The sequence below is a fragment of the Notothenia rossii genome (genome assembly GCF_949606895.1).
Source record: "Notothenia rossii genome assembly, chromosome: 5".
Lineage (NCBI taxonomy): Eukaryota > Metazoa > Chordata > Actinopteri > Perciformes > Nototheniidae > Notothenia > Notothenia rossii.
In genome coordinates, this window is record NC_136903.1 from 56,419,642 (window position 1) to 56,433,145 (window position 13,504).

Sequence of the window (13,504 nt, forward strand, 5' to 3'; positions counted from 1 at the left end):
AGTTGCACTGTTCGGTGGTGAAGGACGAGGTGGCGTTGTCACAGGGTTTGAGAAGTTTGCTGATGGTGGAGAACAGACGCTTGGGTTGCTGGAGCCAGACTGAATGAGTTGTGAGTAGTAATTAGACCGGGCTGCTTTGAGTGCATTACTGTACTGCTGGAGATAGTGTTTGTAGATTTGAAGATGGACTGTTAGTGTAGTTTTCTTGTGTTGGCGTTCAAGTTGACGTTTCCTTGATTTCATTTGGCGGAGTTCGGGGGTATATATATTATATAAAAAATATATATCCGAACAATACATACTGTTTGAAAACAAGGGAAAACCATGACAAAATGAATTATTTTTCTGGTCTGGAATAAAAACAACAGCTCTTTCTTCCTCACACCAGTCGAAGAAAAATAAATCATAGATACTGTGCGAAAATGTAAAAGCAAATCCTCGACCGATTGGAAAAATATTGATCTGATTATTGCAAAAAACATTATTGAAGAAATTGCAGAACCATTGACAAAGCTCTTAACTTGTCTTTTCAATCTGGTAAATTGCCAAATAAAATGAAATAGCAAAAGTTATAACATTATATAAACTGGGGATAAACACCATTACACAAATTACAGACCGGTTTCATTGCTCTCTCAGTCCAAGATCCTTGAAAAACGTTTTACAAAAAGACTTGACAATTTCATGGAAACACATCAGCTTTTGGAAGACAGTCAATATGGATTCAGGAAACATAGATCAACATATGGCACTAATGAAATTAAGTGTGGAAATAGCAAACTGCATTGACAATAAAAAACAAGCAGTGGGAATATTTATAGACTTACAAAAAGCATTTGACACCATATATCACAATATTTTACTGATAAAACTGGAACGGTATGGCCTCATAGGGGTGGGATTAGACTGGGTGAGAGATTATTTAAGCAACAGACAACAAATTTGTTGAAATTGGTGAACATAAATCAGAATACATGAACATAACTTGTGGAGTACCTCAGGGCTCTGTGTTTGGTCCCAAGCTGTTTATAATATACATCAACGACATTTGCAGAGTATCAAATATATTGAAATTTATTTTATTTGCAGATGATACTAATATTTTTTGTTCCGATGACAATTTGAAAGAGCTAATGGAAGTGATAACAGCAGAAATGATTAAAGTAAAAACATTGGTTTGACACAAATAAATTATCATTAAATATAAACAAAGATTATGTTATTTGGAAAACATAAACAAATCCACAGGTGGAATTCATACTAGATAACATAAACATAGAAAGAGTATATGAAATTAAGTTCCTTGGTGTGGTTTTAGACCACAAAATGAGCTGGAATCATGTAAAAGCAAAACTGGCTAAGACTATCGCAATATTGGGAAAGCCAGACACATTCTGGAGTACAACTCATTATATACTCTGTATAATACGCTCATATTGCCATATCTGAGTTACTGTGTGGAGATTTCGGGAAGCACGTACAAAACCAACCTACAGCCGTTATGCACATTACAACAAAATGGCTATAAGCGTTATCAATAATGTTGGATATCTTGAACACACTAATGTATCATTTTTGAAGTCACACACACTGAAGTTCACTGATCTGGTTAATTTAAAATGGCACAAATCATGTACAGAGCAAGACATAATCTACTTCCTAGGAAATTAAAAACATTGTTCATAGACAGAGAGGGTGGGTATAATTTGAGATGAAATCTACATTTTAAACAACTCAAGGTCAGAACAACTCTGAGAAGTATGTGCATAATAATCTGTTGGGTGATTTTATGGAATGGTTTGGAGCAGAGTTAAAACAAAGCACACATATAATTCAGTTTAAAAGGATGTACAGAAACACTTTTTTGGAAAACTATGAGAATGAAGAGAGGTGATTGAAGATGAGAAATTATTGTATATGTATGTATTAATGTAAGTAGGAATAACTTGCATAATATTTAAAAGACAATCATTGATCAAGTAAGGGGTGGGAATTAATAAGCATTTGCTTCCTCCTGCTCCCTTTCGGACACATATGATTTTTTATTATTAATATGAAGACTTTTTTTGTATCATGAATGTGGATAAATACTGTATTTTAACAATATGGTATTCTGTTTTTTCATATTTGTTATTTTTGTAATCTGTTCGAAATACATATTGAAATTAAATAAAATTAAATCATCACTGACTTCCTCTTATGTCCTCCTCTCATATCTTTCTGTGGAAGTTTCATTCCTCTCACAACTTTTTCTCCAAGCCTGACTTTCAAAAATATTTGATCTTTTAACATCTCTCTTATTTTTGGTCTAACTTCCTTGCTGTCCTACTTGTTCAAGCGTATCTCTTCTCCCACCTTAACTAGCCTTTATCTTTCTGATCTCATCCTCCTCTCATCTGTCTGAGACTTATCATTTATCTTCCAGTTCAAATGGAGGACAGGCAGTGAAACCGGCAGTCGGTTGACAGATTATCCCGCTCTGGTTTACAGTATTTAAAATATGAGGATTTAACAAACACCTTGTTATCTACTTTTACTATTTAATTATGTCAATCCCCTCCCCAAAACAATATTTTCTCAATATTCTGAAAGCACTTAATGGCACATTTAAGGCTATTATTCATTCATTTATTTCTGCCGCATTTAGTTTTTTTTTCATGCAAAAGGGTTAATGCATTAAGGAGCTGGTGGATGTTTTATGCATGATGCCGGAGTGTGAGTAATGCCGAGCTGTCATCAGAGCAGCTGGGAGTTGTAAAGTATGATACTCGCCCTGAAGCTTTCCAACAACATGATGCACACTAAGCTCAGACCCAGAGACTTTATTAAGGCTGGGATAAGGATGTGTGATAGATGTATTTTAGGAATGTTTTACAAGAAATATGGGGTCAAATAGAAGTCTTGGCAGTAAAAAAAGAGGCAACACAATTGATGCAAAAAGCATTTGGATGTCAGCCAGCAGGTAGGGAGAGCAATAATGGCGGTGTTGTTTTTCCTCAATAAAAAATCTGTTGAATGTGAATATTTTCTTACACTGATCTAATATCTGCCATCCTTTCATCTGGTCAAATTTTAAAATGAATATATATATATTAGATTTGTGTCATTATGTATGTGAACAGATCAACAATCTGCAGAAAAAAGTGCATATATACACTGTTGCCCATAAAGTTGGAATTTATTTATTTGACCTCTTTTCATGAAATGATTGTGACAATGTCATTGAAGTGTATATCATCTCAAAACTTTATTGATCAATGTCTTCTAAACATGTCACAGTGAAAATTAAACCACAATTAAAAGAGCAATGTATCTGAAAACTAAATGATTCCAACTCTACAGGCAACAGAGTATATAACATCTGCAAATTGCTCAAATAATATCTCAATATATTATTTTCATTTACAAGTAGGCTAAATAAAAACCATTTTTCAATATCTTTATACTTTTCACTGGTCTGTGAAAAATCGTATCACTCTGCCATCTTTGGATAGCATGTGAAGAACTGCTGATGTCATTTCCACATTTGAAAGTAGCATGCAGTCTCAAGAGGTTTTTGTGTTTTTTAAATAATCAGCGGTAAGTAATGTAAATTCAAATTATTTTTAAAATAAGTGTATGACACAAAGAGTCAGTATCTTGTGTTCATTTGTTAAATGTATTATTCGGCGAACTGTTTTAGCAGATGCAACTTTTTTAAATGATGTTCCTAAGCATTTATTCCAGGTAGTACATAAAGCAGCATGTCTCTACAACTTCCAGAGTTGCCGTTTTAATTCCCTCTGGGAAATGCTGAATAATGAAGGCACTCCTGGGACTGCATGGTGCTGCGGATTAACTTTTCTCCAATTGGCATAAAAATGGGATATAAAGCAGCATGAATATCGCATTCGTTACCCCTGGTCTGACCCACATTTTGAAGCAGATTTTCTTTTGAGAGTTAGATGAGCTTCGGGCAAAATAACGCAAAAGTATGATTCATACTTGGCCAAGACTGTGTGTGAAGCAATGATTGATCTGCAATCAATTTTGACAACTTTAGATTGCCTCAAGCATGCATTCATTCGTGTATCTGATTGAACATTAAACAAAATAACTGCAGTTTCTTGCAGCATGTGTCCTAATTTCTTCCTGCATATAATTATTTCACAGATAGTTGCTACTAGAATAAAAATAGCATCTGACAGTTTTCAAAGTCTAACATCGAATGATTGAAGCTGTGAGTGATCAGGGTAGGGGTTACACTTTATATTTTGTATATTTTCCTGTATCTCAGCTGGAATAAAAGCAGAGACACAGCTCAATAAAGAATGCTGTCACTTTAAAAAAACGATATATATTTGTCTAATGGCAATACTATGATGGCTGACAGGGGCAAGCGCTACATCATCCCAAAACACTTCCATTAGGAAAAAAGCACTGCACTTAAAGAATATACATATAAAAACACAAATGTGCCAAAACACCTCTAATGAAGAAACATCTTCATCAACTTGATGAAATTCGCTCTGCGTTTACTAATAGTTTAACTAAATGAATTACTGTAAATACAAAATGGAAACCAGGGGTCATTAAAAAGTGACGCACATAGCTGGGACCAGAGTACTTGTTGAAGTTCGGGGATAATAAAATTGGCCAACTGCCACCGCACCTAAAATTAACGTTTTATCGGCTTATTTTTTAAATTGTTATTGCATTACTCCTTCAAATATTATTGCAGATCAGCTGTAAGCTAGCTAGCTAACCTGGCTAAGCTAGTCCTTTCAAATACACTGACAAAACACTTACAAGCGTTTGTTTCGTTTATACAGCGCTTTTAATAAACTCTTCGCATACTTTGTCAAATTGGTTAATCTATTGCTGCACATGTGTTGTCAAGTTAGTACATGTGTTTCTTAATTTGCATGATTTAGCACATTTGTGTTTTAATTTTTTGCATTCTACATTGCAAAGTGTGTTTCTCCTAATGTTTTGGGCCATTGTCGGCCACCGTACAATACAGATTGGTGACAATTTAAAGGGGGAAGAAACACAACAAAAAGTGTCCTAGTAAGATGTCTGTTTGCTTTTTTCTCTGTCTGTTAAATTATCTGCATTTGTGACCTGCTCCATCGAAATCAGTCGCATTGACCCGAAGACATATATAGATATTTCTAGCTTTCTAATGATATCAGGATTGTTTTTGTACTCCAAATATTAAGCAAAATATGTCACATTATATAATGACTGTCATCAAGTCATCATTTTGAGAAAAAGGCCTTAAAAGTTTCCTCTTCTCTGAAATCCATCGATCTGATTATTAGCAGAGCAAATGATAAAGTAGTACGGAGGGAAAATATTTCCGTTTGGATTACTGGTCTGGGGGAAGCTCGCGAGTGTGTGTGTGTGTGTGTGTGTGTGTGTGTGTGTGTGTGTGTGTGTGTGTGTGTGTGTGTGTGTGTGTGTGTGTGTGTGTGTGTGTGTGTGTGTGTGTGTGTGTGTGTGTGTGTGTGTGGGTGTGTGTGTGTGTGTGTGTGTGTGTGTGTGTGTGTGTGTGTGTGTGTGTGTGTATACGTGTGTGTGTGTTTGTGTATTTTAGCATTTGTGTGTATTGGGTTTGTTTTCCGGGGAAAACACTCACGAGAAACACCGGCTGTTGTTATGCCTGCTGTGACGTTAAGTTACTCCGTTCTCCGCTTGTAATTATGCCGTTACAAGCTTCAAAGTTGTATTTATCATCTGAATTTGTTTATTTTGAAATGAGCCGTTGCGACTTCTGACTGATTTCGATAGAGCGGGTCACATACAACATGTTTTACTGTTAATGTATCCAAAATGGAAATTAAGAAGGCATCTTTTTCCCTATAGCAGAATTTCAAATGATGTAAAGGTCAAATAATTCCCGGACTGGATGTAAGGTTGAATCACTCTTGCGCTACATCAATTGAAAAGTCACAAAGCTGACATTAATATGGAAATGTTAGGGATTATAACTTAAACATGGAGACAGAGACAGACAGATGATGGCGACATTAAAGGGATACGAGGTGATTCAAGCTGCTGCTGTATGAGTAACACATAACTGTCAACATAGCAGTGATGATGACAGGAAGTGACATTATTATCCTCAGGGTTTATTTGCATGAAGACAAATCTCCTACACTCCTGACTCCATTCCGCTGTTAGTGTAAACTCAATGAGGTCATTGGGTCCTTGGTTTAATGATTCCTAGACATCCCTTTTTTTCGGGTATTTGATAAAAATAACACGATTCCTCTTTCCGTTTGCGTGTTTGCTTTGCTTTTTCTCATTTTAATTTTCATACACATGATGCAACTCACAGTGCTATGGCAAACAACAAGACAAACAGAACATAAGCAAATACAGGTCAAGCCTTAAAATATATTGACACACATGTGTACAAGACAAAATGAATTACTCAATATCAGTAGTGGAATGTTAGTCATTTACTTAAGTATTATACTTTAGTACTATTGTCACATATTTGTATAAGGCTGAGGCTCCCTCTGTGAGGTGAGGCCCCCTCCGCGAGGTGAGGCCCCACGCAGTCTGCATGATCTTCATGTAGGGAGGGGCGGGCCTGGTTATTCTGCCTATTGAACAACTTTTACTTGTATTCATTTTAAATTTAGGACTTTTTCTTGTAACGGAGTATTCAGACACCTTATTATTTCTATTTTTATTTGAGTAGAGGATGTTCGTCTTCACCGTGTGTGTCAGTGTGTTTTTGCCGATAGTACCTGTCTGCAGGCCCTCCTGGCCTGATGTAGGTGACCACTAGGGGGCGCGACTTGTGCCAGTCTTCATGTGAACCACCTGCAAGAAAAGCAAAGGTTGAAGCTGCACCTTCTATATTTATTTCAACATTTCATGAATTCTTCTGAAACCTTTCAATCCTAAATACTGTGAAGTATGAGTACTTGTCAAAACAATTCTGTATAAAAAAATAAGCTCAACAAATTGTTGGGAGTAAGGGGTTATGCTACCTATTTCTAAAAATGAAAACCTAAAAAATGTATTTATACACCAACAGGACAAATAGGAGAAATTCATGGTTTTCTAAACGCGAATCAGGTCCACATTTTCTTTTTTTTTAATGTCATCAGAAATATAAAGTACACATTTTGCAATTAATCAATGTCTCATTTAAAAAAAAGAAGATATTGTTGTTACCCATTAATAATCTAAGTGTGCCACGTTTACTAAATTATATCAGAGAAAATAGACTTTTACAGCTACATTTTCCTTTTTTAATAATAAATAATGCATTGTAATTATAATTGTTGCATATCACTGACATTAACAGTGGAACTATAAAATACTTCTCATTGAGTCGTCTTTATTTTTTCACATAGTTCAAAGACCGATTTTGTATTGCTGGATGGTTACCTCTCATCACGAATCCAAAGCTGTTCCCCTCCTTGTGCAAACAGATGTCGATTGTCTTTGATATAACCCCTGAGGTGCTGTCTGGAGCTGTGAGAGAAGGTAAAGAGAAAAATAATTAGCTGCTAGCTGTTAAGTATTTCTAAGCATAATTTACTTCTATTGCTACATTATTGTGAGCAATTAAAGTTTTTGTTCTCCTACACAAAGTTTAACATCTTGCTAATGAAAAGTGTAATATCAAAAAAGGAAAATATGTTGATTGATGATGCCTATAATCTTCTTTTTTGCTTTACTGTGGCTACTTATATTACAATCATATTATATCTCAAATTGCACTTTAGTAAAATAGAGAGTGACAATCATTCTATTCTCAAGAGCATTGTCACGATCTGTCTGTGTTGTGTTGTGTCTTGTATTTTTCTGTCTTTGGTTTCCTGTTTCATTTTGAAAAGTGTTCACCTCCTGTCTTGCCTGTTGCTTTCTGTCTATTTTCCCTCCTACCTGATTACCCGATTGTGTTCACCTGGTGCCCCTGTGTTTTATCCTCCCTCCTCACCTGTCTCTTGTTTGTTTGATTAGTCCTGTGTGTATTTAGGTTCTGTGTTTTCCGTTAGTCTTTGTGAGTTCCTTGTTGTAGTTGGACTGTGTTCACGGGGAAGATTTCTGTCTGCAGCCTTGAAATAAAGGTATTTTCTGTTGATCTGCATTTGGCTCCTGCTTGCCTCTCTTAACCCTGACGGAAGGAACTCACCACAAATGGACCCAGCAGATGATCCAATTGAGGTAGAATTACAGTATTTTACCTTTTATCTGGCTTGCTGCTTTGATTAGACCCTCCAGAAAAAAGCGGGCAAAAATCCTTGATTATGCGGGCTAAAATCCTTGATAATGCGATTAAACATGCAGGGTTTTTATGTGATTTTATGCGGTGAAATTGCGAAATATGCGGAAAGTTGCGAAAAAGAATAGATTTTTTTTTAAATATTGGGCTGTCTTATTTATTCTCTCTCACACAAAACCTGCCACTAACGTTAAACCCCTTTCATATTCAATTAAACACATTCAATGTTTATTTATTGTAAAAGCAATTGGGCTATTTTAATCACTCTCTCTCACACACACACACACACACACACACACACACACACACACACACACACACACACACACACACACACACTTCTCCACCTCATTCTGTTTTAATTTACTCGTTCGTTATCTGACCAGCTTCAATCTTGTAGGCTACTCACTTCGTTTCTTGTAGCCCTCAAAAGGGTTTTGGAGGTTGATGCCTCGGTGAACGTGAGTTGTTTGGCTTTCTTGTCCGCAGCAGCAGAAAGCATTTTCGAATGTTTGAATGAATCAAAGTGGGTCGTCACCGTCAATTTTCTCAGACTTATGCTCCAACACACAGTTGCACGGGGTGCAGAATAGTTTCCCCCCACTTTCGTGAAAGACATCGGGGTACTGCTTTGCCCGGTCTTTAGTAGAAATGTTCGTCGGTAAATGAAATGGATCAGATTTTTTCATCTTGGTGTTTTCTCTCTCGTGTGAGTTCCACACGTTCACTCTACGGTGTTGTTTACCTTCTGTGATGCGCGAGGTGATGACGTCACGTCATCATCATCACTACTTCATGAGTTAACTTTTTTTTCTCAACTTTGTGTGGAAAAATGCAGGGATTATGCGGCCTTTTGATAAATATGCGGCCTTTTTTTTTTTAAATCTGCGCCATTTTGCTGATTATGCGGTAAATTATGCGATCGCAGAATCGCGTTTTTCTGGAGGGTCTATTTGATTGGTGGAAGGGAGCGTCCAGCAGAAGAGGGCCACTCTGATAGAGGCGCACCGGTTGGCAGCAGAGAAACCATGTTTTGTTCTTACCTGACTGGATTTTGGACTTCCTTTCAACATGTGATTCCAGGCCTGCTAGCTCCAGGCATTCTGGCTCCCTGCCTCCCAATTCCCATTATGACACCACACGCATCGGTGTGTTCCGTTTGGAGTCAACCCTTGCTCCGGCCCCAGCAGCCATGGTTCCGGCCCCAGCAGCCATGGTTCCGGCCCCAGTTCTGGCCCCAGCAGCCATGGTTCCGGCTCCAGTACAGGCCCCAGCAGCCATGGTTCCGGACCCAGTTCTGGCCCCAGCAACCATGGTTCCGGTCCCAGCAGCCATGGTTCCGGCCCAAGTTCTGGCCCCAGCAGCCATGGTTCCAGCCTCAGTCCTGGCCCCAGCAGCCATGGTTTCGACTCCAGCCCCTCGTCTCCGGCCGACGCCAGCTCCCCGTGTCCTGTCGGCATTCCGGCCGACTCCAGCCCCCCCTGTTCTGTTGGCGAACCGAGCGTCTCAAGCCACATCTCCAGCTCCCTCTTGAGTCCCCTCTCGAGTCTCCTCTCAAGTCACCCCTCCAGTCCCCTCTCGAGTCCCCTCTCAAGACACTTCTCGAGTTCCCTCTCGAGTTCCCTCTCGAGTCACCCCTCCAGTCTCCTCTCGAGTCCCCTCTCCAGTTCCCTCTCGAGTCCCCTTTCGAGTGACCTCTCAAGTCACCCCGCCAGTCACCTCTCGAGTTCCCTCTCAAGTCACCTCTCGAGGCTCCTCTCGAGTTCCCTCTAAAGTCCCTACCCAATGCCCTGTGCCGATGGCGGTTCCGCCGGGGGTACTGCCAGCTCCATGTCCTGTCCCGTTGGAGGTCCCGCCAACTACTCTTCTGCCGGGTGTCCTGCCAATCCTGTGTCCTGTCCCGTTGGAGGTCCCGCCGACTGCTCTCCTGCCGGGGGTCCTGCCAACCCCTTGTCCTGTTCCGTTGGAGGCCCCGCCATCACCTGTCTCGCCGGGGGTCCTGCCAACTCCTGGTCCTCTTCCGTGGGGGATCCTGCCGATCCTGTCCCACCGGCTCCGGTTCCTGTTCGGCCGACACCGGGTCCTGCCCGGCCTCCGGAGCTGTTTGGCCTTCGCCCCACCTTGGACTCTGCCTTGCCCCCGGGCCGTCCGCCCGAGACCCCATCCTTGAACTCTGCCTTGCCCCCGGGCCGTCCGCCCGAGTCCCCCTTTTTGAACTCTGCCTTGCCCCCGGGCCATCCGCCCGAGACCCCATCCTTGATCTCTGCTTTGCCCCCGGGCCATCCGCCCGAGACCCCTTCCGGGTCCTCCGCTGTGCCCCTGGGCTGTCAGCCCAAGCCCGTCCTCCAGACCCCCTCCACCCACCCTGTTGGCCCTAGTTTTGTCTGCATCTGCATTTGGGTCCTGCTTGCCTCTCTCAACCCTGACAAGCATATTGCGCATGACAAACCTATACTGACAGTATTTTTCATTGAAATGAATGAGTAGACTTTTTTTTCGTGCCCAGTATCCTAGTGTAAGATGTTCATTCTACGGTGGCCGAGAGTTGCAAACGCATTACAGTGGCCAAAAACCTTCCCACTCCGTGTGAGTTTCAAAAAAGTTACAAATTATAATGACAAGTCAGAAATAATTACAGATCTTGTAACTAACTTGTAATGTCAGCAGGAATCGTTGGATCCCATTGTTAAAATAAGCCAATAAAACATATATTTTAGGTAACTTTCAACCAAGAGTGACAATTATAATCCCCCAAATTTCAACATGTTCTCCGGCCCCAGCTGTTTTCATCACTTTTAACTGTCCTCGTTTCCATTGGTTTTTTTACGTCTTGCAGCGTTTTCTCATTTGCAGCATTTTATTTTCAGCGTTTTCATTTTCATCCGAATGGAAATGTTTTGACTTCGTTTTGGCGTGTATGCTCTTTTCAGCCACCGTACATTTCACAGCTCTATAAAACACCAACATTCAGTGCTGTAAACATTATATTTCAGGAAAGACTCTGGTCAACCCCTCCCCCCAGAAGACACAAACGTTTTGAATTTCCCTATCCTCACATCATTCCTCATACTGTAAACCTTACACATTTGTGGTCATTGCTATCTTTTTAAAAAGAAAATAGCTTTTTCCATTGAAGTTCTGAAAACTGTGTATATTGTAATAATTTGTCATTTTTTGTTTCATTTTTTTGAAAATAGTGATTTTAATAGTTTTAATATTTGCTTCTTTTTTTCAAAAAGTATTTCTTCTTGTGTTTTATATATGCACCATTTATATTATTTTTTTCCACAAGCACATCTTCAGTACACATCTGTGTATGGAGCTACAGTGATGTACCTGTAGGGGGCAGTTCGTACTCCACCTCCAGCAGGACTCTCTCCCCGACGTTCTTCAGTAAACTGATGATCTCTTCGTGCCGCAGTTTGGTCAGATTGATGCCATTCACAGACTTTATGTAGTCACCCACATTGAGCTGGTCACTCCTGCACAAAAGAAAAGGAACAAAGCATGGACAAAAGTGGGTATGAATGACTTTGGATTTAATCACATGTTAATTAAACAATCAGAGATACATTAAAATGTTGCAGGTACAGCATATTTTCCAATAGGCATTCTTTTTTCACTCATTGTTTTCACTTTAGCTTTTTAATGTCAGATACAAATCTTAATTTTATCTGTTTTTAGACAGTTTAAAAAAAAAATGTATTGTGTTTATACAAACGGCTTTATTTTTCAATTTTCATTGAACATTTTTACTTTGTATATTTTATTTTGGGTTTTATCACTACCTACACATGGCTGCTTGTCATTTAAATAAATGTATCTGCAAATACTTCTGCTATTTTCCCACATTGAGAATATTCTATTACTTATATAATTTATACATCACTCTATGTTATTGCACAGGTTATATATAGTAGTTAAAGTTTATATACTTATTTTTTTGTATTGGATTTGATATTTCTTTGGAAATTGCACTTTAACTTCTTAAGTTTATAGACATCTTTATTTTTTTTATCTTAGTACGGCACACTTTTTTTAATTATCCATTTTTATATAAATATTTGAAATTATATAATCTGTATTCATATCCTTCTATGGAACGGATGACACAGAACCCAAAACAAAAGTATTCTGAATCTGATTCTCTGGTGTTGCCCCCACCTGGCTGCCAGCCCTCCAGGCCGCAGGTTCGACACCCGGGGTTTTCCATCCTTGTCTGTTCCTCCGGAGATGGTGAGGCCCAGCGTGCTGCCTTCCTTCTTCACCAGCTCCACCATAGTCACCCCCCGCAGAGCTTCTAACCAAAAACACACATACACATAAAGACAAATACAAACACACAAACGGGGACGGAAATGAACGCACACACAGATGTGCAAACAAACACACATTCAAACAAACAGATACAGCAGAGAGGTGGAAAGTGGTTAGCGACTTCTCTCTGTCCATCCTGATTGGCGGATTAAAAGGAAGCTGAGTTACAGGAAAGATAAATGGAAAGCTGTTTGCTGCCGTGTGTCCTTGAATGAGATCCCCCGTCTGCTCAATATGAGAGTCAGCTGAAATGACTAAAATGTAAATGTGAAGATCAGATAAGATAAGCATCAGTTAATGAGAAATAAGAACGCCTAGTGTTTCATGCTGTTTCTCCGCTTGCAAAGTTCCTGGCAGGGATGGAAAGGCCTTGAAAGGTTAAAGCACATCATCAGTAACAGCATATTACAACAGTCACTCTTCACAGTAAATGATGTGTACTTCATAAGATATTCTTTATGACACAGCAAAACAGATAGCCCTAACTCTAACCCTATAGGCATGTACCTGTAGAGATTTGTTTTCACAGTTGTTATAAGTTATCATATTTACATGAAAAGTGTTTTTGCAGTTTTGTTGTTGTGCATCCACGCTGCTGTTGCTTGGATGCCTTGTTTACATCAGCGATAATCTAATTGTGCTTAAGCCGGTTAGCATGGCGGTCGGAAAATATACTATCCCTACTGCAATCTGGAGAAGGATACAGTAGGTAAACCAAAGAGACGAAGGAGGAGAGCTGGGTCCAGATTTAAGGAGACAAATAACTAGTTTCTCCCCCCTGTTAGTATGGGCAACATAAGATTACTGTGATCAAGGTAATGGACAAGCTAACAGATTGAGTATCTGGAGTGTAGTTTAATGTGCTTTACAGAAACATTTCTGATATAGGATATTTCTCACAACAACGTTTCCATCGTCTTTCAGGACTGTTTGGGTTGACAAGGATTGCATTGAGAG

The 13,504-nt window shown here is 39.4% G+C and overlaps 2 protein-coding genes across 8 annotated transcripts in view; one reads left to right on the top strand and one right to left on the bottom strand.

Annotated features, from left to right (window-relative positions):
* Positions 1-13,504, bottom strand: part of LOC307040641 (glutamate receptor-interacting protein 2-like) — a 235,991-nt gene that overhangs the window by 99,566 nt on the left and 122,921 nt on the right. For 3 of the 6 annotated variants that reach the window (XM_079683688.1, XM_079683686.1, XM_079683690.1), the window contains 4 exons: positions 12,395-12,527; positions 11,567-11,712; positions 7,390-7,476; positions 6,741-6,816 (listed from right to left, as the gene is read on the bottom strand). In XM_079683688.1, the coding sequence (XP_079539814.1) occupies positions 6,741-6,816; positions 7,390-7,476; positions 11,567-11,712; positions 12,395-12,527 (442 nt within the window). Of the gene's footprint in view, positions 1-6,740; positions 6,817-7,389; positions 7,477-11,566; positions 11,713-12,394; positions 12,531-13,504 lie in introns of all 6 variants that reach the window. The other 3 variants (XM_079683687.1, XM_079683685.1, XM_079683689.1) reach the window with 1 other exon arrangement.
* LOC307040646 (uncharacterized protein) lies at positions 8,032-12,542 on the top strand. Of its 2 annotated transcripts, XR_013808556.1 has the most exons (3): positions 8,032-8,172; positions 11,523-11,747; positions 12,406-12,542. XR_013808556.1 is itself a non-coding variant. In XM_079683699.1 (2 exons), exon 2 carries the CDS (start codon positions 10,016-10,018, stop codon positions 10,715-10,717), a length of 702 nt encoding a protein of 233 aa, XP_079539825.1. In that variant the 5' UTR covers positions 8,032-8,172; positions 9,314-10,015; the 3' UTR covers positions 10,718-11,547. The 2 variants fall into 2 exon arrangements, 1 of the variants encoding a protein (XP_079539825.1); XM_079683699.1 differs by lacking the exon at positions 12,406-12,542 and having other exon boundaries at positions 9,314-11,547.

Excerpts from the sequence above, each read along its gene's own strand:
- LOC307040646 (XM_079683699.1), top strand. The coding sequence starts at position 10,016 with ATGCCCTGTGCCGATGGCGGTTCCGCCGGGGGTACTGCCAGCTCCATG.